Source organism: Marmota marmota, unplaced genomic scaffold (assembly GCF_001458135.2).
Source record: "Marmota marmota marmota unplaced genomic scaffold, marMar, whole genome shotgun sequence".
NCBI lineage: Eukaryota > Metazoa > Chordata > Mammalia > Rodentia > Sciuridae > Marmota > Marmota marmota.
Window position 1 is genome coordinate 43,781,576 of NW_025999900.1, and position 27,442 is coordinate 43,809,017.

Below are 27,442 nucleotides of genomic sequence, written 5' to 3' on the forward strand. Positions count from 1 at the left end.
CAGTATAATTACCGAATATAAAGATATATCCACTTTTGTGAAGTTAAAAATTAATTTCCAAATTTCCCGTAAGGAGCCTGTACCAGATTAAAATTCTACCAATGGACAGTTTCTCTATGCTGTCCCCAAAGAGTTAATAGCAAGATGTTTGTGAATCAAATGGTTAAATGTGTGGGTGTTGAAGTCATTGTTCTTGGATCCAAATTCCAGCTTTGACACTGGGCAGGTTAGTTAACCCTTTCGTAACTCATTTTTCTTATGAATAGACTAAGGACAATGATATAACTTGAGATGGTGATTGGGAGGATTAAATGACTTAGAATCTAGAACACCTAGAATAGTATTTAGCATATAAATATTCAATAAGTGTTAGTCACTACTATTATCTTTATTTTTTCCACATTTTTTACTGGTGCATTATAGTTGTACATACCGATGGGATTTGTTGTTACCTATTCATACATGCAAACAGTATAACAAGGTAATTCGGCTAAGCTCACTCCCCAGCACTCTCCCCTCCCTCCCTGTCTCTCACCCTTTAGTTCCTTTCTTCTAGTGATCTCCCTTTCATTTTTAGGAGATCTACCCCAACCTTTGTTTTTCTTTTTCCTTTCTACTTCTGCATATAAGAATAAACATATGACCCTGAACCATCTGAGTTTGACTTATTTCACTTAATTATGATGGTCTCCAGTTCCATTCATTTTCCTGCAAATGCCATTATTTCATTTTTATTTATGGCTGAATAAAACTCCATTGTGTATATATACCACATTTCCTTTATCCATTCATCTGTTGATAGACACCTAGGCTGGTTCCATAGTTTGGCTATGGTGAAATATATTATTATCTTTATTACATTCCCACATTATTATTATTTGAAAAGAACATCTTTTAAGATGTTTGTTTCCATTTTTATTTCCTCTTCTTTGAAAAGTCAATTGTCTGGGCTGGAGATGTGGCTCAAGCGGTAGGTGCGCTCGCCTGGCATGTGTGCGGCTCAGGTTCGATCCTCAGTACCACATACAAACAAAGATGTTGTGTCCGCCGAAAACTAAAAAATAAATATTAAAAGTTCTCTCTCTCTCTCTGTCTCTCTTAAAAAAAATAGATTGAAATGTCAGTTGTCACAGAGAGAAGGACACATTAAGTTAGATGAGCATTCTCTCCCGTTTTCTTGTGTCTACACATTTGCGTTAAGTGCTTGTCATCTTTCCCACGTCTGATTGTTCTGGAGTGCAGAGGACCGGCAGGGCTGTGATGTAGGTGGGCAAGAGGGCCACAGTGCAGAGTGCATTGTTAATGTAACCCCCTCACTTTAGGAAATAACTTCAGTGAGGAAGCCATAGACCTCTTCTGCCAAGCCCTGTCGGTAAGGAGCAAGGGGTGCAGGTGAGCCATGCGGGCAGGTCTAGGGGATCTGGGTGACTCGGGCTGTGCTGGGCATGGTGGAGCAAGGCTACTTATATGGTCTGGAAGTGGATGAGTGTTTGGTCTCTTCCAACCCTGGTAAAAACCCAGTAAGCAGTGGGGCTTTCAGGGTGGCACTGCCTTGTCACAGTGACTATCAACAGTTAATGAAGCTTTCAGTCTAAGAGCCCTAGCCCACCTAGTTTTTAGTACCTGGGAACTCTCTACCATACTGCCCTGAGATAAGTAAGAGATTTTTCAGCCAGAAGACAAAAATAACCTCCTTTCTCACCATTTGTTCCTCTAGATCAATTACCTAATTAGGAACCTGGATCTCAGTCACAACCAAATCTCTGATACAGGAGGGGAACAACTGGGACAGATGCTGAGTACGTCCCCATGGAGGGAAAGTGACCAGCCAAGGGGAGGGGTTGAGAGAAAGTTCATTTATCAGAGCTGAATCACCCTTTATTTTTAAATTAATTTTGAATGTTTGGACTATAAAAGTGATGTAAACCATGCCCCCCCCCAAAAAAAAAAACATTTTAAATGAAGCAAACACCGAGATGTGGGAAGTAAAACTTTCCAATGATTAGAAGACCATGGAGAGGAACAACTTGCTGAGCTTAAGGAGTCCAAGGACTATTACACGTGGTACAGCAAACACAAACTGTAATGAAAACAACCCGTATATTGACAACAATGCATTTTAAACACGTATGATAAAAAGACACCATGGGCCAGGCAGGATGACATGCACTCATAACCCAGCTACTCAGGAGGGTCGCAAGTTCTAGGCCAACCTCAGCATCTTAGCAAGATCCAGTCTCAAAAAAATAAAATAAAAAGGGCTGGGGGTGTAGATAAGTGCTAGAGCACCCCTAGGTTCAGTACCCAGTACCACAAGAAATACAAGAGCCACCATGGACAACTCTAAGACATAAGCAACAGAGGGGACAGGGAGTGAATATTTGCAGCACTTATATAGATAGAAGATTAATGTTCAGACTATTGATAAAAGATCCTATATATCTCCTGGCATAGTGGCGTGTGCCCATAGTCTCAGCTAGTCTGGAGGCTGAAGTAGGAGGATTGTGAGTTGGAGGCCAGTGTGGGCAACAGAGCAAGACTCTATCTCAAAAGAAAAAAAAAAAAAATAGGCACAGTGGTGCACGCCTGTAATCCCAGCAGCTCAGGAGGCTGAAGCAGGAGAATCGTGAGTTCAAAACCAGTGTCAGCAATGGCAAGATGTCAAGCAACTCAGTGAGACCCTGTCTCTAAATAAAATACAAAATAGGGCTGAGGATGTGGCTCAGTGGTTGAGTGCCCCTGAGTTCAATCCCCAGTAGCCCCCCCAAAAAATCCTATATTAACAAAGACCTATAGGTTAATAAATACCCCCAGTAGAACAATGGTCAAGGCATATGGGCAGCACAAGAGGAGAGTCCACTGCCCGACCCCTTTAGTAATTAGGGAAATGCAGCAACAGGAAGATGACCCTTTTCATCTATCCAAGTTAAAAGAGTTTAAAGTCAGTGAATATCAAAGCTGAAGACAGTTGGGAGAAACAGGACCACTGACAGGCTGCTAAGTAAAGCCACTGTTCAGAGTGACGATGGGACTGAACAGCAACTCTCCTCCTCCACGCGCACAGACAGATGTCCAAGGAGGTTACTGCAGCACTGCTATAAAACAGGGGACAGTACCTCTACCTAAATGGCCATCCCTGGGCAAAGAGTAGAAACAAGGAGGACACACAGCAGTGGACAGGGAGGATTAGGGGCGGTGGGGCGGGCCAGGACCACGGGGAGGGGAGCTCTTTGCTGAGACCTGAATAACAAAGATGACCGTGCTGAGTTCTGGGGTTCAGCATTCCAGGCAGCAAGGTCAGGGCATTGCATGTTTGGGGAACATCGGAGGACAGGGTGGCAGGAACAGAGGGGACAGGGAGGAGACTGGAAGGAGCGGAAGTCTCGGAGGTGGCCCATGGCGTGGACAACATCTGGATTTAATTCCACATCGGGGAAGGTCACAGTTTGATTTGCAATTTGGAAACTTCTGTCTGGCATGAAGAACAGTGAAGAACACAAACATTGGGACAGCCATTAATTAGGAAGCTGTCCCTAGCCTGGGGAAGACAACGCAATCGCGCGTGAGCGAGACAGAAGAGTGGATGGGTTCCGAATGTATTTGGGGGTGAGGCGGAAAGGCTTGCTGAGCTGAAGGAAAGTTAGGAATAAGGACGGACGCCTGCTCATCTCGCCTTCTCTGCTGGCTGGACGTGGTGCCCTTTACCTGGGTAAGGTAAAGGGCAACAGCTACATTTTGGTAGTCGATGGCCACTCAGCACTTCTCAGTGGAGAGTCGGGAGGTGGTTTGCTGTGTGGCCTTAGAGGTTGGTGACGAGATCAGCACTGGATGAAACACCTGGGAGTCACAGGCAGGGGACGTATTTAATCCAGGAGACCAGATCAAGGCAAGAAGTGTAGAGGCTTGAGCAGTTCTCTGGTACTGACACCTGGGTCACTCCAACATGCGCAGGTGCTGCTGCAGAGAAGCAGGGATCTGAGAAGTGTCAATCAAACAGGAGGGTGACCAGGAAAATGAGGTCTCAAGAAAACAAGGGAGAGAGCTGTTTGGAGAGGAAGCGGTCAGCAGGGTCCACTTAAGTGTTGCTTAAGATCTAATGATGAGGACGGAAAAGTGACCCCAAGTCTCAACAGCACTGAGATAGTCGGCCACTTGGTGAGAGTTTTGGTGGAGTGGGCGAGCACGGAAACCCAGCTGGAGACACAAATGGGTGCAAAGAGGAGGCCAGAGGCTGGGGAGGCTGGAGCTACTGAGGAGGCGGGAACCCGAGGGAGACAAGAGGCCAGGAATGATTTTTAAGGCTGAAAAATGCTGAAGTAAAAGAAACTGATGCTGCAGAAAGAAGGGAAGACAATTAAAGGAGGAGTTTGCAAGAGGAAGGGGCCTGGCCCTAGAGAGCCTTGAAATGGCGGAGGCAGCAAGGCTGACCGCTGAGGGGAGGGTGGGTGGGAGGACGAGCCCCACCTCCTCGTGCTGCTGCTCCAGGGCAGTGAGAAGCAAGACCCTCTGCTGACTGTAGAGAAAGCACTTGGGAGGAAGGAGAGGTGGAAAGGGACCACTGTTCAGCCTCCTCTGAAAGCTGAGGTCGTAAGTCTAAAGGAAACCAGAATGTGTTCTATCTTCCTGTGGTTATAATAGTCCTGTGGGTGAAGATTTTTAGACTGTTATTCTAACAGTAGGCACGGTGGCGCACACCTGTAATCCCAGCCGCTGGGGAGGCTGAAGCAGGAGGATCACAAGTTCAAAGCCAGCCTCCGCCACTTAGCAAGGCTCTAAACAACTTAGCAAAACTCTGTCTCAAAGTAAAAAAAATTAAAAAGGCTGGGGATGTGGCTTAGTGATAAAGTGCCCCTGGGTTAAATCCTCAGTACAACAACAACAAAAAAAATTATTATTAGTAAAGCTCTCAAACAGTAAGTGATTACTAAGTGAGGGGCATCAGACTCGCATGTCACATCAATCCTCACAAAATCCCTACACAGGTTAATACTCCATCTTACAGATGAGGAAGCTCATGAGGAACAGATCCGTGACCTGGCCAAGGTCGCACAACTGTTAGAGGAGATGAGCCTCTGAGTTCAATTATGTGGCCACTTAAGGGATGCAGATGTGCTCGGAGAATCTTCAGAGGAGAAGAAAGTGAGGGAAAGAGGCATAGGAAAGAGAATGAAGGCAGGAGACTATCGTTATCACAACAATATAAGCTGTGAGTCACTAACAGAACATCCTGGTGATTGTCACAGAGAGACAGGCAGACGTGAGAGGTCCCCACTGTACCGACAGAAAAAAGTAAGGGCTGGGGACGTGACAGAAGCACTTGCCTAGTGTGCACAAGGCCCCGAGTTCCATTCCCAACACGCACACACACACACACACACACACACACAGGAAATAGAAAAGAGAGAGACTCCCTCCTGATGCCCGAAGACAATGCTCTCTTTTGACGATGCCCTCTGCAGAGCCACTTTCCCCAAATAAAAGTAACAACGTGGTTGAACAGGAAGTTTTGCCAACCCTGTGGAGTACAGGAGCAAAAGCGTTTTCTTCTTTTTTTCTTCCTGGTGCTGGGGACCAAATTGAGGGCCTTGGGCATTTGAGACCAGTACTCTACACCTCCAGCCCCCAAAAAAGCATCTTTAGTTTTTTTTTAAGTGTGATCTCTGTGCAAACTCAGATCCTGGCACCTCCCACCTCCAGCTGCTGGTGCCTCTGAGGCTCTCCTAAGAGCAGCCCCAGAGCCAGTGCTGTTCCCATGGCACTCCTCGAGACAGTCACCTCGTGACCTAACACGCCAGCCCATCCCCGCCTCCTGTGTGCAGCCTGGCGGTTGTTTGTCCACACTGCCTCCCTCGATTGTTTTGGCAGGGGGATGGGGATACTGGGGATTGAGCCCTAAGGGCACTTAGCCCCTGAGCCACATCCCCAGCCCTGTTTATTTTTTTATTTCAAGACAGGGTCTCACTAGGTTGCTTACAGCCTTGCTAAGTTGCTAGGCTGGCAACTTAGCGAACCTGCGATCCTCCAGCTTCAGCCTCCAGAGCTGCTGGGACTACAGGTGTGCACCACCACACCCAGCTTTCCATCCACTTTTTAATGGCTTTATAATATTCCACCACGTGGATATTTATGATATCCTTTACCCCTTTCCCCTGAGTAACAAATTTCACCTTTATCATTGATGCCATTGCAAACATCTACCTACAGGTACAGGGCCCTTCCCACTTTCCGTACTGTCTTCTTAGAACAAGTCTCAGAGTTCTGTGATAAGGTATGCATGCACATCTTAGTGGGAAAATAGCTACGATCATGTAATATTTGCCAAACAGACTATACTCATTTACTTGCCACCTGCTATAGAAGGGTAAGATTATTTTCCTTCATCTTTCTCAGCATTGAGGATAGTCTGACAATTGTGTGTTTAAATGAATAACTGAAAAAAAATCATTGCCTGGGTGTTTCTCTTTGCATGCCATGTGAACCCTGAGGCCGGGTTCTTTGGGATGCAGGGGATACTAAGCTGACTCCCTCTCCCTCCCAGACATCAATGTAGGGATCCAGGTGCTGAATCTGAGCTGGAATCACTTCCACACCCAGGGAGCAGTGGCCTTGTGCAACGGTCTCCGGGTAAGGTGCCCTGAGAGTGGTGCGGCGACCCAGGTGGGGCAGCCAGGTCGTCCCTCCTGCCATCCTGCACCTCTTCCTTGATGAGGGTTTACTAGCTCCACAAGTGCTCTCCCAGTCCCTGGTCTCTCTCCCACAACTCCTGGATGGGTTACTTTTTAATAAATCCCAGCCGCTAAGCCCCACTGAGGGGCATCCTTAGGCCCTTCAAGAGTCCGGTGCAATTAAGAGTTAGGGTCCTGTCCAAGTCCCAGAGGTCCCTGAGACCGAGCTGGGAGGGAGCAGGAGGGATGGGGCAGATCCGGGGACCCCCGAGTGCTAGGTGTCCACGCAGCAGCAGGTAAAGGTTGGAGGGGTTGCCTGGGTGAGTCACCCATCAACTTGATGCTGGTGTTGTCCCTCTGCCACCAGGGTAATGTGACCCTGATGAAACTGGATGTCTCCATGAATGGCTTTGGGAACGAAGGGGCTCTGGCCCTGGGGGAGGTCCTCAGACTCAACAACCACCTGACCCACCTGGATGTCAGTGGCAATGACATCGGCAACGAAGGGGTCTCCAGGCTCAGCAGGGGGCTGGAATCCAACGAGGGCCTCCAAGTCCTGAAGGTAGTCTGCCCTAAGCTGGGAATGGCCGTGGTGTGTGTGTGTGTCTGTCTGTGGGTATGTGGGTGTGTCTGTCTGTGCTGGGGTGGGAGCGGCTGGGGGACAGGGCTGGAGAGAATCACAGGGAACACCCACCTTGTCCTTTCTCTCTCTGTCCCCCATGTCACCTCCGCTGTCCCTGTGGCACCCTCCAGCCAGGTCTCCCTCAGGCAGCCTGGGCTTTGGGAACACAAACCTGACTTTTGGCCCCTCTACCAGCCCCTCAGGCTGCTGGCTTCCAGCTGGAGACCCCTGGTGGCTTCCTGCCCTAGGGCCAGCTCTCCAGCCCCTGTGTGCCTCCTGGTCCCCTCTGCTTTCCTCCCACCACAGGGTCTTGGCCGGCCGCTCCACTCCCTCAAACTTCTAGAAAACCCTCCGGTGGGAGGTGGTCTTCTCCCAGCACCCTGCCGACTCCTCCCGGCAGAACTTGCTGCTCTTTCCAATGACACGCTCGTTTGAGCAGCGGTTTGAGCGTCTGCCACCCACCAGTGTGGAAGCTTCCTGTTTTAGTCAGCTTTTTCACTGCTGTGATAAAAAGATCCAAGCAGGACAAACTGCAGAGGAGGAAAAGTTGATTTAGGGGCCCACAGTTTCAGTGGCCTCTTCCGCAGAAGGCTGGCTCCATTCCTCAGGGCTGGAGGTGAGGCCGGACATCATGGTGGAGGAGTGTGGCGGAGGGAAGCAGCTCATGGGGTGATCAGGAGGCAGAGAGAGACTCCACTCACCAGATACAAAATACGTACCCCAAAGGCCCAGTCCCAGTGACCCAGCCCCTCCCTTACAGCCCACCTGCCTTCAGTTACACTCAGGTAATCCCTCCTAGGGGATTAATCCACTGATTGGGTTCAGCCTCTCACTACCCCATCATCTCTCCTCTGAGCCTATGAGCTTTCTGGGGGCACCTCACATGCAAAGCACGACACATCCTGAGAACAAAGACTATTCGGTTGGGTCCCATTATTACACACCTCATTCCTAGCCTAGTGCCGGCCATAGGGTAAGTGCCCAAGGAGTGGGTTTTGAGGGAATGGACGAATGAATTCTTCTTTCGTTTTAAATGGACTGACTTGTAGACACTGATTCATAACACTGAATCCTCTGGGCAGTTGGAAAGCAGACGAAAGAGGACTTCTGCTGCTAGTTCCCCTCTCGGGGGCTCCTCCCACGAGCCACAGCAGGTCAGGCGATTCGCCCATCATCCCCTGGCCCAGCCTGATGAAGCAGGCTTCCTCAGCTCCCTCGATGCAGGCCACACAACCAGCCAGAGGCAGAGGGCAGCCAGCTCTGCCTGGCTTTCATGGCAACCCCACCTCCCTCAAGATATAGGGGTGTTGTGGGGACCACAGACATGGTGTCCTAGTGCCAGAGGATCAGGCATGAGGAAAGAGAGGATGAGCCTGGGATCCCAGAGGACAGCCACCCAGAGCTATTAAAGGGACAGGAGGAGGCTGGGTTCTAACTGGAAAAAGGGAGCGTGATGGCTGAGGGGACCAGCCTGGCCATGGAGGGACCAGGAGAGCTGGGACTGGCTGGGTGGAGTGGCACTTACTAGGCGTCCCTCAGAGAGGCAGACCCAGGCTGGGAGAGAGTCAGCCCAAGGAAGCTGAGAGAGTTCTGAGAACCTGAATTTCAAAAGAATAAGACATTGCCTCAGAAAAAAATGGCACCAGGGGTGGCCTCTGGTTGGTGGAGTGCGGGTGATTTGAAACATTTTTTCCTAATTCTTTTCTGATTTATCCACAATGACCAGATGTAATAAATACATTTAAGTACTTTTTTTCTAATGTTTTAAAAGCGAAACAAGAAAAGTAGAAAATGAACCTCTTAGCTTGGTCATACCGACTTTGTGACAGGAAGCATTGGTGGTTCCCACCTCCAGCCCTCGCCACACCCCATTCCTAATCTTGGGAAACTAAGAAAGGGAGACCCACAAAGGCTGGCTGCGAAGCACCTTGAGGGCAGGGCTCAAGTCAGCATGTTCTCACCAGAATCCATCAGATTCTGGGAAACACCTGAGACATACTAAATGCTCAATAAAACACTTAACTCCTCTTCATGAAACCACTCAGTGAAAGCCCCCATTGATCAAAACTACCATTCACAGACTACTTACCACGTACCAGGCACTCTTTTTGAATGTTTTGCCTGATTTGTTAAGTCACTGCTTTTATCACAAAGCTGGTGCCATTTGCTCGTGCGCCTGTGTCTCCCCCAAGTAGAACTGAGATACCTGAGGGCAGAAACCTTGTCATGTCTGCTGTGCATCCCTCAGGGCTTAGCCCAGTGGCTGGCACATAGTCGGCCTCCAGAAAATACTTGTTAGATGGATGGATGGATGGATGGATGGATGGATGGATGGATGGATGGTTGGATGGATGGATGGTTGGTTGGATGGATGGATAGACAGATGGATGGTTGAATGGCTGGCTGGCTGGCTGGCTGGCTGGATGGATGGATGGATGGATGGATGGTTGGATGGATGATTTGATGGATGGATGAATGGATGGACAGTTGAATGAATGGATGGATGGATGGATGGATAATGGATGGATGGTTGGATGGGTGGATGATTGGTTGGATGGATGGGTGGATGATTGGTTGGATGGATGGATGGATGGGTGGATGGATAGGCAGTGAGGTGGACAGGTAGGTGGACAGATGGACAGAGAAGTCTGGGAAGACAAAGGATGTAGTGCAACGGGAGGAAGTGCAAGTCAGCTTGGAGCCAGCCTCTCCTGCTCTGGTCTCAGCCTCAGCCTGTCTTGCTCTTCTTTCTGCAGCTTCTCCTGAACCCTATGAACATGGAGGGGGCTGTTTTGCTTGTCCAAGCCATCAAAAGGAACCCCAAATCCAAGATGGAAGAGCTTGACATTTCTGTAAGTGATCGAATGGTCATCACTTGTCCCAGGGCGTGAGCCAGTTCCCATGCCCCCTTGTGCCCTCGGTGCCACCAGCTCCATCCCCCATGGGCCCTCTCACTCCATGAAAAGGACCCTCCTTTGGCACAGCTTGGGCACCTCCGGTAGACCAGGAGTAGCCATTCAACCAACAGCACCACAGTGTGAAGTGATTAGCAGATCCCAGGAACCGGGGCACCAACACCGGAGAGCAGAGGTGGACAAACACCCAAAGGAAAAGCCGGCAGACCCCAACAACAGAGTCTGTTTACTGTCGGCTTTGATGGCAAATGGCCCAGATCTCAGAACGTTCCAGAATCACAGGATCTTTTATGACCTGGGTGTTAAAACACTGAGAAACTTGTACATTCGTGTCATGACTTGGCCTCTTGCACTCGGAGTCTATCTCCTGCCCCCTTGATGGAAGGGGAAAGCCTACCCAGGTGACTTCAGGGGGCAGTGGGTAATGGCAACATCCCGTCCTGCCAGCTCCTTTGATCCTGCTCGGGGAGGTACACTGAGTACTGTGGCCGTTTCCTGGGACGGCTTTATCACAAACGGTGGCTTAAGGAACAGAACTGGAATGTCTCACCGTCCGGGGCACCAGAGGTCCAGGGTCAAGGCGTCAGCAGTTTGGGTCCTTCTGAGGCCTGGAGGGTGAATCTGCCCCAGACCTCTCTCCTTACTTCTGGGGTCTGTTCCCCCTCTCTTGCGTTCCTCGGCCTGTAGACACAGCGCCCCGATCTCTGCCTTCCTGTTCTCCTGGTGTCACCTGTAGACAGGTCTGTCTCCGAAGCCCAAATCCCCTTTTTATAAGGACATAGTCATTTGGGGTCAGAGCCCACCCTTGATGACACCATTTTACCTTGATCATCTGCAAAGACCCTATTTCCAAATAAGCTCACCTTCACAGGTACTGCGGGTGAGCACTTGAAATTTTTTGCAGAGAGAAGGGGCAAAATTCAACCCATAACAAGTACTTTCCTTCGTTTTTCCATGTAGTGAATAAGGAAAAGGAAACAGGATAGTTAGGTCACTTGCCCAAGACCCACAGCAGTGAGAAACACCACGGAGCCAACACAGGGCTCTCCTCCTGCTCCAGGATTCTGTGAAGATACTGACGTTGAAGTTCTTTGACATTTTTAATGCCTCACAATGATGTTTGAAAGAGTATTTTAATGCCTTGGAATTATATGAGTGATGAGGTTTTTAAATATCTAAACTCAACCTCCTGAGAATTGAATATTAGTAAAATTTAGATTTCTATTTGCCACAGCTTATAGAACATTATAAAAACAGCTGCTTTTCATTTTATTCCTCCCCCCCCACCCCTTCCTCCCTGTTCCTCCTTGTGCTCCTGGGTCTTCTCTCAGAGACCCCTCTCTCTCACCCTTGTACTTTGGCTCTGACCTTACACCACAGCATGACTCCTTCACCCCCACCCACCCAGGTCCTGGATCTCAGCCACAGGCTCAGATTTTGTTGCCATTCACCACCCGCCTTAACCCACAGAGCAGGTTAGGAGACATGGACCCAGGCCCTGCTTTGGTGTGTTTAAGAGGACATTAGAAATGATGCTGTTTGGTCCCTTGATGGCACATTAATCCGTGAACTATGACCACATTGCCACTAAACAAGCCTATCAGAACAAATCACCTGAATTAGCTTGTGTTGGTCTGTTTTCTGTTGCTATAAGAAAATACCCAAGGCTGGATACTTTATAAGGAAAACAGGTTTATTTAGCTCACAGTTGGATGCTGAACATCCCAACAGTGTGGGACTTGTTCTTGTAAGAGTCCCCCAGCTGCGTTACCTCATGGTGTACAGCATCATGCTGAGAGTTCATGTGAGAGAGAGGGAGAGATCACATGAGAGACAAGAAGCCAGAGACTAAGGAGGGGCCAGGGTTGCTCTTTTATAACAACTCCTTCTCATGGGAATTAACTGGAGTCTCTCAAATACTTACGGAGCCGAGTGCAGTGGCCCACGCCTGTAATCCCAGCAGCTCGGGAGGCTGAGGCAGGAGGATCATGAGTTCAAAGGCAGCCTCAGCAAAAAGCGAGGCGCTAAGCAACTCAGTGAGACCCTGTCTCTAAATCAAATACAAAATAGGGCTGGGGATGTGGCTCAGGGGTTGAGTGCCCCTGAGTGCAATCGCCGATATCAAAAAGGAAAAAACTTACTCCACCTCTGAAGAGTCCCACGTCACTACCCTGGGAAGCAACACAGGAAACCCAACCACAGAACAGCCACCATAACCAAAGGGTATCGAAGGTCCTGCCTTGTACACGCTCCTAGGACTTTGTCCAGAATATACCTACAAAGTCCTCAGACCTTAAGCAGAAGTTTAATTTGAAAAGGTAAAAGATACTGAACCACAGCCGCGGAAACACACAGGTTGATCAAATTGTAGAGGCCAAGTGTGACGCATTTTCTCCCATGTCCTATACACCAACTCCAAGGGCACTTCCAAGAGGGGGAGCTCCCAATTCCATTTGAGCCATGACAGGACGGCTTGACTAGGGATGCTCTCCCGGGCGCCAGGTCTGAAGAACAACGCTCACGTGGATGTGTGTATCTAGGGTATTTGTGTGAGGACTAGTTACTCAACTCCAGAGTTGTCTCTTGTCCATCAAACGTGGTCACGTCCGTCCACTTGCCATTTGAGAGCAGAGCTGAGCTGGCAGCATGTGACACACCACCAGAACTCCATGCAGACAGCTGGCTGAACATCGCGATCACCCAGGAGACTTACGAGTCAGACCACAAGCTCTAAAACTCCAGAACCATCCCGGTCCTGGAGCAGCGCCGCAGAACAAATTGGGAAAGACCCGAGCTCCTGACTCCGGCTTGGGTGGAAGGGGAGGGCCTGCTGTGGGCGGGAGAGAGCGCGGCCAGAGCACCCTCGCCACCGGTCCCTTTCCCCCCCTGCAGAATGTGCTGGTGACCGAGCAATTCGTGAGGATGTTGGATGGGGTCTGTGCCATCCACCCCCAGCTGGACGTGATCCACAAGTCAGTCCAGGGTTTCTCTGCCAAGAAGAGCACCTTCCTGATGGCAAACCCCATGAAACTGATCCAGGTGAGCTCCTGCCTTCCTCTCGGAGCCTCCAGGGAGGCCTGGAGAGAGGCAGCCTTTGACCCCCATCAGCTGCCCAGCGTCTCTCCTCCCCAAAGCGTCTGTACTATTTTATTTTATTTTTTTGGTCCCAGAGATTGAACCCAGGGGTTCTTAACCACTGATCCACATCCCCAGTTCTTTTTATATTTTATTAGTGACAGGGTCTCACTGAGTTGCTTAGCGCCTCACTAAGTTGCTGAGGCTGGCTTTGAACTCGTGATCCTCCTGCCTCAGCCTCCCAAGTCAACTGGGATTACAGGCGTGCACCACCACGCCTGGCAGTACAGTCCTTTTTAACAAGGAATGTCAGCCCCTTAGACTACAGACTGGACTGTCCCCGCGGATGCTGGGTCCCTGAGTGCATCCTACCTCCCAGAGGAGGGAAGGTCTGAGATCGGGCTGGGGGCGGGAAGTGGGGGTGGCATAGGATGGATTCCACCACCCAAGCCCTCCATGTGAAGCAAGTCACCAAGGCTCTCTGTGACTTGTACAGTGGGCACCCACCCCCGAGGGTTGCTGTGAAGATTAACCTAGTTAATACGCACGAGGCGCTTACGGCAAGGCCTGCCACATGACAACGCCCCCAAATGCAGGCTGTTTCCACAGGATGCCAAGACGCCCTGTGGTTGGGACGGCTGTTGGCTGGCTTCCGCTAAAAAGGGACAGCTGAAGCCTTATTTGTAGTGGCTTGCATCTGCCTTTCTTTCCTTAGATGGTTTCTAGGAAATCACAGGAAGTGGATATGACCTGAAGATGTTTAAAAGGGAGAACACTCAAGCCGAAAGGGGGGTATGAACTGCTTACCTCTCAGAGCGAGGGCCAGACCCAGGTCTGGTGTTTCCCGGCAGTGGGGGAGCTCGGGAGCCCACTGCTGCCTGCAGGTGTCTACCCCAGGGCTATCACCTGCCCCGGGGTTGGTCTGCTCTGTGCCTCAGTTTCCAAGGATAAATAATTTTTAAAAATTGCATAGCTAGGCACAGTGGCACACATCTGTAATCCTAGTACTCGGCAGACTGAGGCAGGAGGATTATGAGTTCAAAGCTAGCTTCAGCAACTTGGCAAGCCTGAGCAACTCAGTGAGACCTTTTTTTTTAAAATAAAATACAAAAAGGGCTGGGGATGTGGCTCAGTGGCTAGGTGACCCTGGACTCACTCCCCAGTACAAAAAAAAAAAAAAACAAAAAAAAACTCTTGCATGAAAATTATTGTCATGTGAAAAGGGTATCAGTACATTCCTGGATAGATGACTCCAGATGGAACCACAGGGGAACCTGTTTTGCAAGGGGAGCAGGATGCTCGGGTAAACTGGCAGGGAGTTGTCTGAGGCAAGGTGAGGCCCCACCCCCAACTTCAAAAGAGGATAGATTTGGGGAGCGACCCATGCCTGGGAGCTGCAGACCGGGAGCCAGAGTCAGTCTCAGATGCCACTGGGTCTCCAGGACGTGGGGGTTGGGGGAAGAGTACAGAAAAAGCATCTTGGGGCTGGGCATGGGAGCGGACGCCTGTAATCCTACTGGCTCAGGAGGCTGAGGCAGGAGGATTGCAAGTTCAAAGCCAGCCCCAGCAACGGCGAGACACTAAGCAGCTCAGGGAGACCCTGTCTCTAAATAAAATACAAAGTTGGGCTGGGGATGTGGCTCAGTGGTCGAGTGCCCGAGTTCAATCCCCAGTACCAAAAAAAGAAAAAGAAAAGCCATCTTGGGGTAGGGCTCAACAAGTCATGCGGGTAAAACAGGCCTTCCCTTTGGGAAGCCAAAAATCTGGTTGGAAAGGTGGAATGGATTCAGTAATGACCAATAGAAAATGTCATATGGTAGATAGTAAAGAAGTGATGAAGACACTGTTAAAATCAGAATCCAAGGCAGAGATGAGCACAGGATTGGGTAAAAAGAAAGGGGGATTTCCTGCAAGAAGTGGGGTGGGGAGGGGCCTGGCAGATGGCAGAGACTGGTGAGGAAGAGGGCGGGGAGGAGTGGTCAGAAAAGGATTCCTGCCAAGGTGCTGAGGTGGGACTGCACATAGGGGGCGCTGTGCACCGCACGCTGGGGGCTGCAAACAGAGCCGCGTGAATCGGGCAGAGGAACCACGTGGCTCACGGAGGAGCCTCCCAGCTGGCATGGGAGACTGGACTCCATGACGTGTGCTCAGATTTCAGGCGTCGAGTTGGGGTTTGATTCCATGGGAAGCAGGGCACCAGCAAGAGCTGTTGAGCTGTAGATGTGACGTGAACCCAGCAGGGCAGGGGGATTATTTCTGTGGCTTTGGGAAGTGACATGAACTGAAGGGGATAAAGTGGGAGTTGGGAAAACCCAATAACACTGTAGGCTCCTGGATGTGGAATGATAACTTGCCTGAGGGTAACGATGGAGATGAAGGACGGGTGTAAGAGGGTCATTATGGAAACATCTCCCAGACCTGGTGAATGATTGGAAATGTGGTCTGAGTGTGTAGAGTGTGAGGTGTGGGTCTGTGTCTTTGGTGCTGGGCATGGAACTCAGGGTCTCTTTTTGCACATTTAAAGATGCCTTACAGGGGCTGGGGCTGTAGCTCAGTGGTAGAGCACTGGCCTAGCATGTGCAAGGCCCTGGGTTTGACCCTCAGCACCTCATAAAAATAAATAAATAAATAATTATGTCCAACTGCAACTAAATAATAAATAAACAAATTTGCCTTACAATGCAATTAATATTTTTGAAAAGGGAAACAATGAAAAAAAATATTTTTCAAATTTTCTAACCAAGTACTTCTCCTTATGTGCATTTGTGCAAAATTAAGAATCCTAGAAATTCCTGGAGTCTTGCCCCCATCTCCCCAAAATCAAATAACGTGAATATGATCACCGTCCCTACTCCCTTGGCGCTGTGGCCTCTTGACAGTATTGACGTCCATCTCTTAAGAATGGATGAAATGGATGGAGTTTCTGCTCAGTGGGGCTGGGGTGGGGGAGGAGACCTGCAAGAAACTGGGCCAACCCAAGACCTGGCCTGCAGTCCTGCCCCCCTGCCCGCCTCCACCTGTGCAAGACCCTTCCTCTTCAACCACCTCTAAAGTGTGGGGGGCTCAGGCTGCTGAGTTACCCTCTGCCCTCCCCAGCCTCCTGGGTCTGGAAGCTTGGGCCTCCTCTTTGGGGGAGTGGAGGGAGAGTAGTGACAGCCATGACAAGACCCATTATTCACTCCTGGGATCTCCTGCTTCACTCAGAGCTACGCAGACCAGAACAAAATCCCAGTCGTGGACTTCTTCCAGAGGCTGAACCCTGCTGGGACAGTAAAGATGCCCGTGGGCGAGTTCCGGAAGGTGATGGTACAGGTGTGTTGAGGTTCTTCATGACGCTGAACCCTCACCTCACTTATCTAGACCCAGAGAAAACCCAAGGCCTCCCTCATCCTCCTGCCCAAGTCATTCTCTGCCATGTGGCCTGATGCCACTGATCCAACATGTCTCCAATGCATGTGGCTGCTAGGAGCAGTGAGAGAAGCCACCACATCCCAGACCAGTGTTTCCATCTCAGCCCCGCCATCTTGCGTGAAATCCCAATTCCCCCCGCCCTCCAATGTAATGAAGGTGTTGAAGACCCCCCTGAAATGCAAACATGAAGAACCCATCATCAGCACATCCTGGGAGGCCTGGGCCCAAGGCAGGGGGCTGCGGGAGGCCCAGGCAGGGATGGGTAAGACCCAGTGTCCAGGTGCCGGGTGAAGAGGGCTGGCCAGGACTCAGCAGCTGGGAGCAAGAGTGGCCCTTCCCTGCTGCAAAGGACTGTCCTTGTCCACTCCAGGGCCACCAACTGCACCCAGATCCTGATCTCCTTTTCCCTTACTTCTCCCCCAAAAGGGGGGCCTCTGGAGTCTGAGCCCTGACCTGTGGTTTGGGGCGGGGAGTCTTCTAGCCCTTTCTCATGTTGGACCCAGTTTCCTGTTTGCTCTCATTTGCTAACTGTTGTCCCAAGAGGGGTGAGGCATGAGGGTGCTGGAGATGGGGTGCGAAGGATAAATGTTCCATTGACCTTCTCAGCAAAACAAGGTCCCCCTAAACCGGTACCAAGTCAGGGAGCTGATCAGGAGACTGGAAGAGGAAGCAGGCATGGTGAACTTCAGGTGAGGCCAGGTGGCCCTCCCAGGGCTCTCCTTGGGGCCCTGGCTGGGTGGGCACTCATCCTCTGCCTAGTTCTAGAGCCCACCCCCTGCAGCAACTGGCTGCCCTTCCCCCGCATTCCCAGCCCGAGCTCACCTTCTTCCCCTCTTCAGTTTCTGCCCACGGCTGGACCCTCCGTCATATGCTGCTGGATGTTGGGCCAGATGCTGGGACCAGGCAAAGGAGCTTCAGCCCAGACTCACGGGCGGGGGGGGGGTGCTCACAGAGGGGGCGAGATGAGGGTCACCTGCTTAGGCCCCACAGAAGTAAGAGAAAGGGCAGGTGTGCAGGGCACCACGGTGGCCCACAGGAGAGGCATCAGTCTGGTGGGAGGTGGTGGTGTTTCAGTTGAGTTTAGGCAAGATAGACAAGGGCAGGAGGACAGAGGGACAGCAAGTGCCTCACGCCAAAGCATGAGCCAGCTGATGCATTGGGGATCCACAGGTCATCCAACTCTGCCCCAGCGTAGGGGGCCAGGCAGGTTGTGACTCAGGCCAAGTTCCTTGGACAGAAAGGACTGTGACAAAGTAAGAGCAGTAATCAACCCTTGCCGAACCCTGACCACATGCCATGCACTCTGCCCTCACCACACAGGTGCTGACCTGAATTCCCACAGCACCCTACTGCCACCAAGCTACTATTATCTCGTTTGGCAAATGATGAAACTGCAGTTAGAGAGGGAAGTTCAATTCTCACAGCTGGAAAGGGAAAGCTACTGCCCTTGACCTCAGGTCCCTGTGGTTCTAGAACCTGTTGGTTCACCCACCACTCTTGACCATCTCGCAGAGGTGCAGGTGGACACTGCCCCACCAGGCAGGGGTCTGCAGATGGGCTCCCTAGGGATCCTTGCCTGTGACCTCCAGGAGCCCCAGAAGGGGCCCCCATCTGGTCCTGCACCACAGGCTCCTCCCAGCACCTCTGCCCTGGTCCTGGCTCAGTATCTTCCATATGGAGAAACCCCAACACAGATGGGAAGGGCAGGCTGACTGGCTACAAAGGGTGAGGCTATGCACAGGGTTCTCAGGCTCCCTTATCTTAAAACTGGGTGATAACACAGTGACCTGTCATCCAGCAAAAAGGAGCCTCAGAGACGGCTCAGGTTTGCACACCCCAAACACTATATATACTCTTGTGTATATAGTGTTTGCACACATGTGTTCTTCTAAGGTAGGTTTGGTGGGGTGCATAGCATGGGCTCAAGGTTGGGTGCATTCTGAAATTTAAATCTGCCCAACCCTTCCAATCTTTTTTTTTTTTTAGAGAAAGAGAATTTTTTTAATATTTACTTTTTTTAGTTTTCAGCGGATACAACATCTTTGTTTGTATGTGGTGCTAAGGATCGAACCCGGGCCGCACGCATGCCAGGCGAGCGTGCTACCGCTTGAGCCACATCCCCAACCCTTCCAATCTTGCAAACCAGTGCTCGCTGGCCTCTGTCCTGACCTCCTCTTCCTGCCTTCCCTTGAGAAACTGGCAGGAAGTACCCAGGTACAGCTCAGGTTCCAGAAGGTCCCAAGTCAAGCAAACACCTCAGGTGAGCAGATGAGGTCACACTGCCATCGAGAGGCAGAACTGGGACCTAAGTCCCCAAGTCTCCAGTTGGGGGCTTTTGGGGCCACTTCTAATTGCCCCTCAAAATCACACACCATTGTTCTACTAGTTCTACTGAGGAGCAGAGTTGTAATTGTTATCATTGCATGAATCTTTTTTATTGTCACAATTAATATCTCCCTGTGGGCTGGGGTTGTGGCTCAGTGGTAGTATACTTGCCTAGCACACTTGAGGCACTAGGTTCGATTCTCAGCACCATATACAAATAAAATAAATAACGGTCCATTAACAAATAAAAAGCATTTTTAAAAAAACAGAGCTGGGGATATAGCTCAGATGGTAGAGTGCTTGTGTAGCATGCATAAAGCCCTGTGTTCAGTCCCCAGCACCAGAAAAAAGAAAAAACAAATCTTCTTTGTAAAAATTTTAAATCCACAGAACCGTAGCAAAGAGGAAATGAAGGCCCTCTTTAATCTCCTCTTCCAATTCACTCTGCTCCCCAAAGGGTTCTCAGAGCAAATTCAAGTGTTTGTAATCCAGTATGTGTATGCACATGTGCGTGAGGGTGAGTGTGAGACCAGTAATGGTTAAAAACATGGGCTCTAGAGCCAGAGCACCTGGGTCCAGTCCCAGATAACTCCCCGGCAACCTTGGACACATTCCCATTCTCCCTGCGCCTCGGTTTCCTCACCTGTATTGCAGAGTCAATAATAGTACGCACAGCATAGGAATTTTTGAGGAGGAAATGAGTTAATGCCTGCAAAGCATTTAGGACAATACTTGGCACATGGTAGGTAGACGCACAGCACATATGTGTTTTTATTACATTTTATTTTACAGACACAGACATGCTGACACACAGGTTTTGATCATAAATAGAGGCAGACTTTCATTTTCTCTGAACTTGCTTTGCCTTAACATTACATCTTGGTGGCCTTTCCATGTTGGAACGGTATTAACACCACATAGTATTTCATGACATAGCAGCCTCGTGATCTAATCTCATTTTCATACACACTTAAGCAATTTCCAATATTTTGCTACTGCAAATAGCAGTCACAAACACCCTTGTGTATACAGTGTCTGCACACATGTGTCCTTCTAAGGTAGGTTTGGTGGGGTGCACAGCATTTGCTGGGCTCAGGTTGGGTGCATTCTGAAATTTAAATCTGCCCAACCCTTGCCAATCTTGCAAACCAGTGCTCTGAGGCAGCCCCCTGCCAACACGGAACAACCCACCATCAGTGTCCTGCCAACCCAAGAGAGACCTTTCTGGATGGTCCTGTCTGAATTTGAGGCAGTCTTAATGTTCTCGCCCATCAGCCATGAGCTTCTCGTCCTGACCCTCCGTCATCCTCATTCCCTAACTTTCATACCAGTTTTTTCAAAGGGCAGAAGTCAGAGCAACAACACTGATCTGGAAAGAAGTTCGGCGCGTGAGAAGTCTTGGCAAGTCGGATGGCGGCAGTGAAGACCAGTGAGGGGACCAGAAGCTCAGGGGACAAATGCCATAGCCAGGACTATGCACAAGCAAATAAAGTCTGGCTCAGTTCTGGGTGTGTCTCTGGGCTGCTGGCAGCGTGCCCTGCAGTAGGGCACCTTCTGGTTTTAGTGACCACCAGCGGACATGTTCTGGGTGGTCTCATGAAGAGCCACAAAGACACACTGGGACTGGAACAGAGTTTCTAGGCAGAAGGAAAAGAGCCTGCCAGGAACAGGTCATGGTCCTTATGAACCATGTGTCACGGGGAAGGATTTTTTTTTCCTTTTTCTTTTTTGATACTAGGGATTGAACCCAGGGCACTTAGCCACTGAGCTACATCCCCAGCCCTTTTTATTTATTTGTTTTTTTAAGACACCCTCGATAAGTTGCCCAGGGTGGCCTTGAACTTGCAATCCTCCTGCCTCAGCCTCCTGAGTCACTGGAATTACAGACATGCACCACAGCGCCCAGCTAAGGGGAAGGATTTCTGAAATGAGAGGCAGTGGCAGAGGGAACAGATGCCGAGGAGGTAGGGGAGAGCCCTTTAGAAGCAAATCTCAACAGGTCCCAAGCAGGGACCCTGGGGTGGAAGACCAAGAGACCTGGCATCCAGTCGAGGCCGGCACAACCTGGCCATGCAACCTTGGAGCCTCAGTGGTCCCACCCCAAAAATGGAACCGCTGAAGACAGGCTTCCCAGTCCATCCCAGGAGCCCGGGGTTCTGCATTGTGTTTTAAAATTCCCTGGGAAACAGGAAGAGCTTAGCAAGAAAACAGGATCATCCTCAGCTCAGGTGGGTGGAATGGGCACCCTGGAGGGTTTTGATTAACCTTAGTGTAGTCCCCATTGTGGACCACCAAGGGTGGGAACTGTCCCCTGTACACCATGATCAGTGTGGACAGATAACCAGGGCTTTCCTGACAGGTGAGGCCCAACCCCCATGGTCCTGAAGTTGGTTTCCACCAACTGTGGTGAAATAGGGGTTTAGAGGCCAAATTAGGTTGATGAAAAAATAAAGCAACCAGGAGCTTCCAGGCTGAAATATCTACAAGACACTTCAGGGTGCTCTGTGGACATGTCCCCAGAAGAAAGGCAAGCTTCCAAAGTCAGGGCTTTTTTTTTTTTTTTTTTAAGAGAGAGAATTTTTTAATATTTATTTTTTAGTTTTTGGTGGACACAACATCTTTATTTTTATGTGGTGCTGAGGATCGAACCCAGCGCCCGGCACATGCCAGGCGAACGGGGTACCGCTTGAGCCACATCCCCAGCCCCAGGGGCTTTGAGCTCTTAAATGTTTATAGCCCAAGAAATTCTCTGAGTTCTCCATTATGGAGCATCCAATAACTGTTGGGGTCGGGGTGGAACCCTAAGGAGGGTGTGCAGCCCGGAAGGAGCAGCCTTTTGTACTGGACAAATCCCAAATCTGTAATGTCTGTGGATCAATAAAAATTGCATTTTTCCCCCAAGATGCTTCTGTTCTTTCTCAAAATTGAAAAAGGCCGCCACTGTTCTTACCAATCTTGGTTTGGTCGGATGATTTGGAGGAATGATGGAGATTATGGGAAACCACTACCCACCCACCCGGCCACCCTCGGCCCTCCAGGCCACACAGTGACACTGGCCCCCACAGATGGGTGAGGGATGGATGGCCGAGCCCCAGAGCCCCTGAAAGTGGAGTCATGCCTTCATCTGGCCACTAGATGTCAGCTCAGCTCCAAAAGTCCTCGAGGGCGATGCTTTGGACTCAGAGGTTTCTTAAACCCGGGAGTCCTCTCCAACTTCTGCCCCTGAACCCCAAGGGTCAGCAACCTATGCCTGGGCAGACCTCCCCAGACCCCAAGTTCTCATCGTGAATCATGGTCACTGGTGACTACCTCGCGCCCAGGAAGAGAATGGGCCCCCAGGCCCAGCTCCTAACTAGTCCCTACCCCAGCCTGCCCACCCTGGAGCTGGGCAACCCGAAGAGAAAAGGCTCTGTTACGGTATGACTGCGCAAGCCTGCAAGTTGGTACTGACCGCCATAGAGGCGGAGGGGCCTGGCAAGAGCAGCAGAGGGCGGCAGGATCAGGTATGGAAGGCCTCGGGCTGAGCCTCCTTCCATACACGACTCAGGTCGACTTTATGCACCAACGCTGCATCCTACCAGTGGCTGTGTGGTAAGCGCTTCTAATAAACCCATTTTACAGTTAGGGAAATAGAGGCATGGAGAAGTTAAGCACCCTGCCCAAGATCCCCCCAGCTAGTAATGAGCAATGCTGAGATTCAGATCCTGGCCCTGTGGCCCTGGCTCCCTGAGGTCTTTGAGATGATGCTTACTGGCCCCGTGCAGCTACGGAGCAGCTGTGGTTCAGCTGGGGAGGGGGCAGTTAGCTGCATGTTCTGTTGACCTCCTTTCTGCACCAGAATGAATAAGTAAACTAATAAGCAGAGGAGCTCTGGCCAGGCTGGACTGGCTAGTGGGAGAGACCCAAAGGCAGAGACAGGAGGCTCTGCTGTGGCCAGATTCTCAAGGGCTGGTTCTGCCCCCACTGGCCCCACTCCCCAGCTCCCTGGGCCTGGCTCGGATACCATGGGAGATGGCAGGTGCGGAGACAAACGTTGCATGGAATATCTGTCTGTCAGAACCATTAAGTGGCTGCACATGTGAACTCTGGCATTTAAACAGTTCCGGGCCTGAATTCTGTCTGGCTTTACCGATGACCAGCTCTGTGATTGGGCAGTTCCTTCTCTCTGAATCTAATGATACCTAGCACGTGAGAGGCCCTGAGCCCCATCACCAGCACCAAAAAAAGAAAAATTATTTATTGAAATGATGCACATGGAACGTTAAGCTACAGGCCTGGCATACCTTCAGGGCCTAATATAAGCGTGACCTCTTACTGTAGACTTCTGCTCTAAGAGGCGGGGCTGCAGCCACTGTAGGTCCAGCAGGGGCCTGTTAGGGGCCAAACAGAGCAGCCATACCCAAAATGTCCTTGGCAGTACTGTGGGAGGTGTTCCAGGCTTGGGCTGTGGCCCAGGGCTTAAATGAACCCAGAGACCTGCCCAGATTCTTAAGAAGAATCAGAGGGAGGTGGGAGGGCACTGCTGGGGTGGGGGCATGCCTGTAATCCCAGTGACTCAGGAGGCCAAGGCAGGAGAATTGCAAATTCAAGGCCAGCCTCAGCAATTTAGCAAACTTAGTGAGACCCTGTCTTCAAATAAAAATAAAAAGGGCTGGGCATGTGGCTCAGTGGTTCAGCGTCCTCAGTACCACATATATACATTCCTTTGCTCAGGGAAGGCATTGTGACAGGGGCTCATACCTACACCAGGCACCCACTCCGGATTCAGGAAATGGTATCCAAGGAAACAGGAGCCACCCAGGAGTCCCACTGGTGGCTGGGGCATTACATCCCAATAGAGTTCTTGGGGGCAGTGGTGGCCACGATGTTGGTGGGTTAGTCAGGGTCCAGGGCCTGCAGGTCAGGGGTGCAGGCTGTAGCCTCTGGTGTCTGTCCTGGTGGCAGCTACAGTGTCCTCAGAAGACCAGGCCTGCCTTGCCAAGTGGGGGTGTGGGATTTGTTTTGCTTTAAACAAAAGAAAACAATGTCTGGCAAGACCAGTCTGTGTCCTGAGCGCTGGCTTCTAGCCAGTGACCTTGAACCCGAGAAAGGAACGGATCTCCCTCAGGAAGCAGACCTCCTGGAGGGTGGGCAAGGCTGCCCAGGGGCCCAGGGGTGCCCATTATGGGAGGCCAGCAGCATGACCCTTGAATGGCCTTGGTTGGTGTTTTCACCACTGCCTCCTCCAGAAGTCCGAGAATGAAGCTGGGCAGGGATGAGTGATTGACACCTGGGCCACAATCAGGATTGTGTGAAGTTGTCAAGGTAGAATAGAAGAATGTAGCGGGGCGTTTTCCCAGTTCTTGGAACAGAGCTTCAAAAATCCTTGGAGCTGAGCACAGTGGTACACACCTGGGATCCCAGCGACTCAGGAGGCTGAGACAGGAGGATCACAAGTTCAAGGTCAGTCTCAGCAACTTAGGGAGGCCCTAAGAAACTTAGGGACAGCCTTCCTCAAAATAAATTTTTTTAAGCTTTTTTTTTTTTTTTTTACAGAATTTTAATATTTATTTTTTAGTTTTCAGCGGACACATCTTTGTTTGTGATGTAAAGGTCAGGCGAACGTCGGAGGAAAAGACCACCAAGAGACTGTCTCATGCAACAGCAAAGGGTTTATTGGGGGTCCAGCATGCTGGGGCTCCAAGCCTACCTCAAAGAGGTAAAGAGCAAAGAGCCCCAAGAACAGCTTGAGCAGAGCTCATATACATTCTTTGAAAAGGGCAGGGACTTCACATACAGCATAACAAATCACCTCACGCCTAGGGAAAATCAAACAACAACTCTAAAACATGATTAGCACATTCACTAGGAACAAGTTGGGTAGGGGTGATTGGTCAGTACAAAAGGGATATTCATTTGAACTGATTGGTTTAAGCCAAGAGGGGTGTACATGCTGAACTACATGGTTTCCCAACTTATCAACCACCATAAACTACTGGGAGGGTTATCTGGCATCCCAGGTATTTCCCTGTCTCATGCTGATTGGTGGCTGCTAGGGGGCTGCTATGGATCCCCACCTAGCCTGACTGAGTCAGGGACACCTGGCGCAGCAGATCTCTCCTGTAGATAAACAACTTAGCAGGGTGGGAATGTGCCTAGGAGTGCTCTGTGGGTTTTTCCAAGGACAAAGGTCATGTCCCTTCCTTGGACAGGCTTTGCTCTGAGGTAGAGGCTGGTTTTTCAGTATGTGGTGCTGAGGATCGAACCCAGGCCGCACGCATGCCAGGCGAGCGTGCTACCACTTGAGCCACATCCCCAGCCCAAAAATAATTTTTTTTTTAATTTAAAAAGGCTGCAGGGCGTGGTAGCACATGCCTGTAAATTCCAGCAATGATAGAGTTCAAAGCCAGCTTCAGCAACTTAGTGAGGCACTAACAACTCACTGAGACCCTGTCTCTAAATAAAATATTTAAAAAGGGCTGGAGATGTGACTCTGTGGTTAAGCACCCCTGAGTTTAATTCCCAGTCCCCCCCCCAAAAAAAAAAAAGTTTTAAAGGCTGGGGGTGTGGCTCAGTGTTTAAGTGCCCCTGGGTTCAGCCCCTAGTACAAAAAAAAAAAAAGGAAATCCTTGGAATTTCTTGAGTAATAGTGTCTTTGTTATGCTAATAAGGTGACTCCCACAGGCCCTAGTAGCTTCCTGGTGAAAGCTGGTCCCCAGAAAGACTAAGCAGGAGTCCAGCTAGCTATCAGACCCCTGGACAGTCCAGTTTCATCCCACCTACCTAAAGAAAATGTTAAGACCGCAGCCACCAGGGCTCCTGGAGTGCCCCATCCCACAAAGGGACATTCCCAGGCTTTGTCCACCCTCCCAGATCTTGGCAGTGCGTCATTTGACTGTTCCTGAGCTGCATCATTCTTTAAAATAAAACTAACTATAAAACCAGGCATGATGGCCCACACCTGTAATTCCAAAGACTGGCTGGGAGGCTAAGGAGGGAAGATCACAAGTTCAAGGCCAGCCTCAGCAACTTAGCAAAACCCTGTCTCAAGATGGATGTACTCAGCCCTTAGGTTCAATTCCCATTACCAAAAAAAAAAAAAGAGGGGAGGAAGGAGAAGTTGTTCACAGCTGTCCCATCAGAAGTGAGGCACCCTAGGAACCTCACTTGCACCTGGCATCTGAAGCTGGGCAGTCTCGAGGAGGATGGGCCCCCAAACCAGCAGAGTCTGATGCCAAGTGTGGGGAAGTGAATCACAGCACACACAGGGTTTTACCCCAAGTTGGGTGGAAAGGGAACATGTGAACATATAAGCACATTTGAGTTTTAGAGGGCCATGTGTGTCTGTGCTCCAGGGTATCCATGCCCCAAAAGAGGGGATTTGAGGGATATGAGGCTCAGACCGCTAGCCTTCTGGGGAAACCTAACAGCCCCGCCAGGATGCTGTCACCCGGGCTATACTGCAGGTTTGCCAGCAGAGGGCGCTCCAACTTCAAAAGTCTGTCTCTGCACAACTTTTCCAGTTCTCTGGGGCCTGATGCTGAAAGCCCAGAAAGAGGAAATCGAACCCACGCAAGTTCTGGAAAATCAAATTCTTATTAGGTACCCTCAAGAGGCAGCCAAGCCTCTTGTTTCAGCCACAGACCCCACTGGGGGGGCCTAGACCAGAACACTCGGCCTACTTGGGAAGCAGGCTTCTCCACCCTGGGTAGACTCGGGTTGTGGGACCTGAGTGCAATTTTGGAGTCCTCTTTTTAACAACTATGAATTAACAAATAAAATGGTAGAGATCGAGCTGAGCGCAGTGGTGCACACCTGTAATCTCAGCATCTCGGGAGGCTGGGGCAGGAGGATCCCAAGTTCAAAGCCAGCCTCAGCAACTTACCAAGGCCCTAAGCAACTTAGTGAGACTCTCTGTCTCTAAATTGAAAAAAAAAAAAAACAGGCCAAGGGGATGTGACTCAATGGTTAAGTGTCCCTGGGTTCAATCCATGGTACAAAAAAAAAAAAAAGGGTAGAGGTAGAAAGTAGATATTTATTTAGAAGGATTAGGGGGATCACAACGAATGTCACATTTTTAAAAAAGCTCCACTGTTATAAATGCCAAATCCCCAGGGGCCTTGAAAGAGGCCTTGATGAAGCAAGGGCCCTGCAGCCCCAGGTAGAGCAGCACCCCTACCCCCACCCCACCCCCACCCCACCCCACATGCTGCTTGCTGCAGAAGTTGGTGACCCCCTCCCAATGCAGAAGCCAGTGTGCTTCCTGAGCCTGCCTTGCTGAGAAGGTGCTGGAAGGACTGGGGCTCCAAGGCTCCACAGCCTGTGAGCAACTTGTCCGGTTCTCCACGGCTCCCTCCTCATCGAAGTCCTTGGAGCAGCCAGTTGTAAGCACACCTTGGACACGTGGTGGGGGGCAGGGGCTGTCCTTTCCCCCTAGGTCACCCCTGCCA

The 27,442-nt window shown here is 50.4% G+C and overlaps 1 protein-coding gene across 1 annotated transcript in view; it reads left to right on the top strand.

The window, feature by feature from the left end:
- Positions 1–21,904, top strand: part of Lrrc74a (leucine rich repeat containing 74A) — a 34,570-nt gene extending 12,666 nt beyond the window's left edge. The window contains exons 6-12 of the mRNA XM_048799061.1: positions 6,539–6,624; positions 7,033–7,227; positions 10,044–10,139; positions 13,095–13,241; positions 16,482–16,589; positions 17,295–17,377; positions 20,345–21,904. Coding sequence (XP_048655018.1) covers positions 6,539–6,624; positions 7,033–7,227; positions 10,044–10,139; positions 13,095–13,241; positions 16,482–16,589; positions 17,295–17,377; positions 20,345–20,381 — 752 coding nt within the window. The 3' untranslated portion in view covers positions 20,382–21,904. The remainder of the gene's footprint in view (positions 1–6,538; positions 6,625–7,032; positions 7,228–10,043; positions 10,140–13,094; positions 13,242–16,481; positions 16,590–17,294; positions 17,378–20,344) is intronic.
- Positions 21,905–27,442: the final 5,538 nt, after the last annotated feature.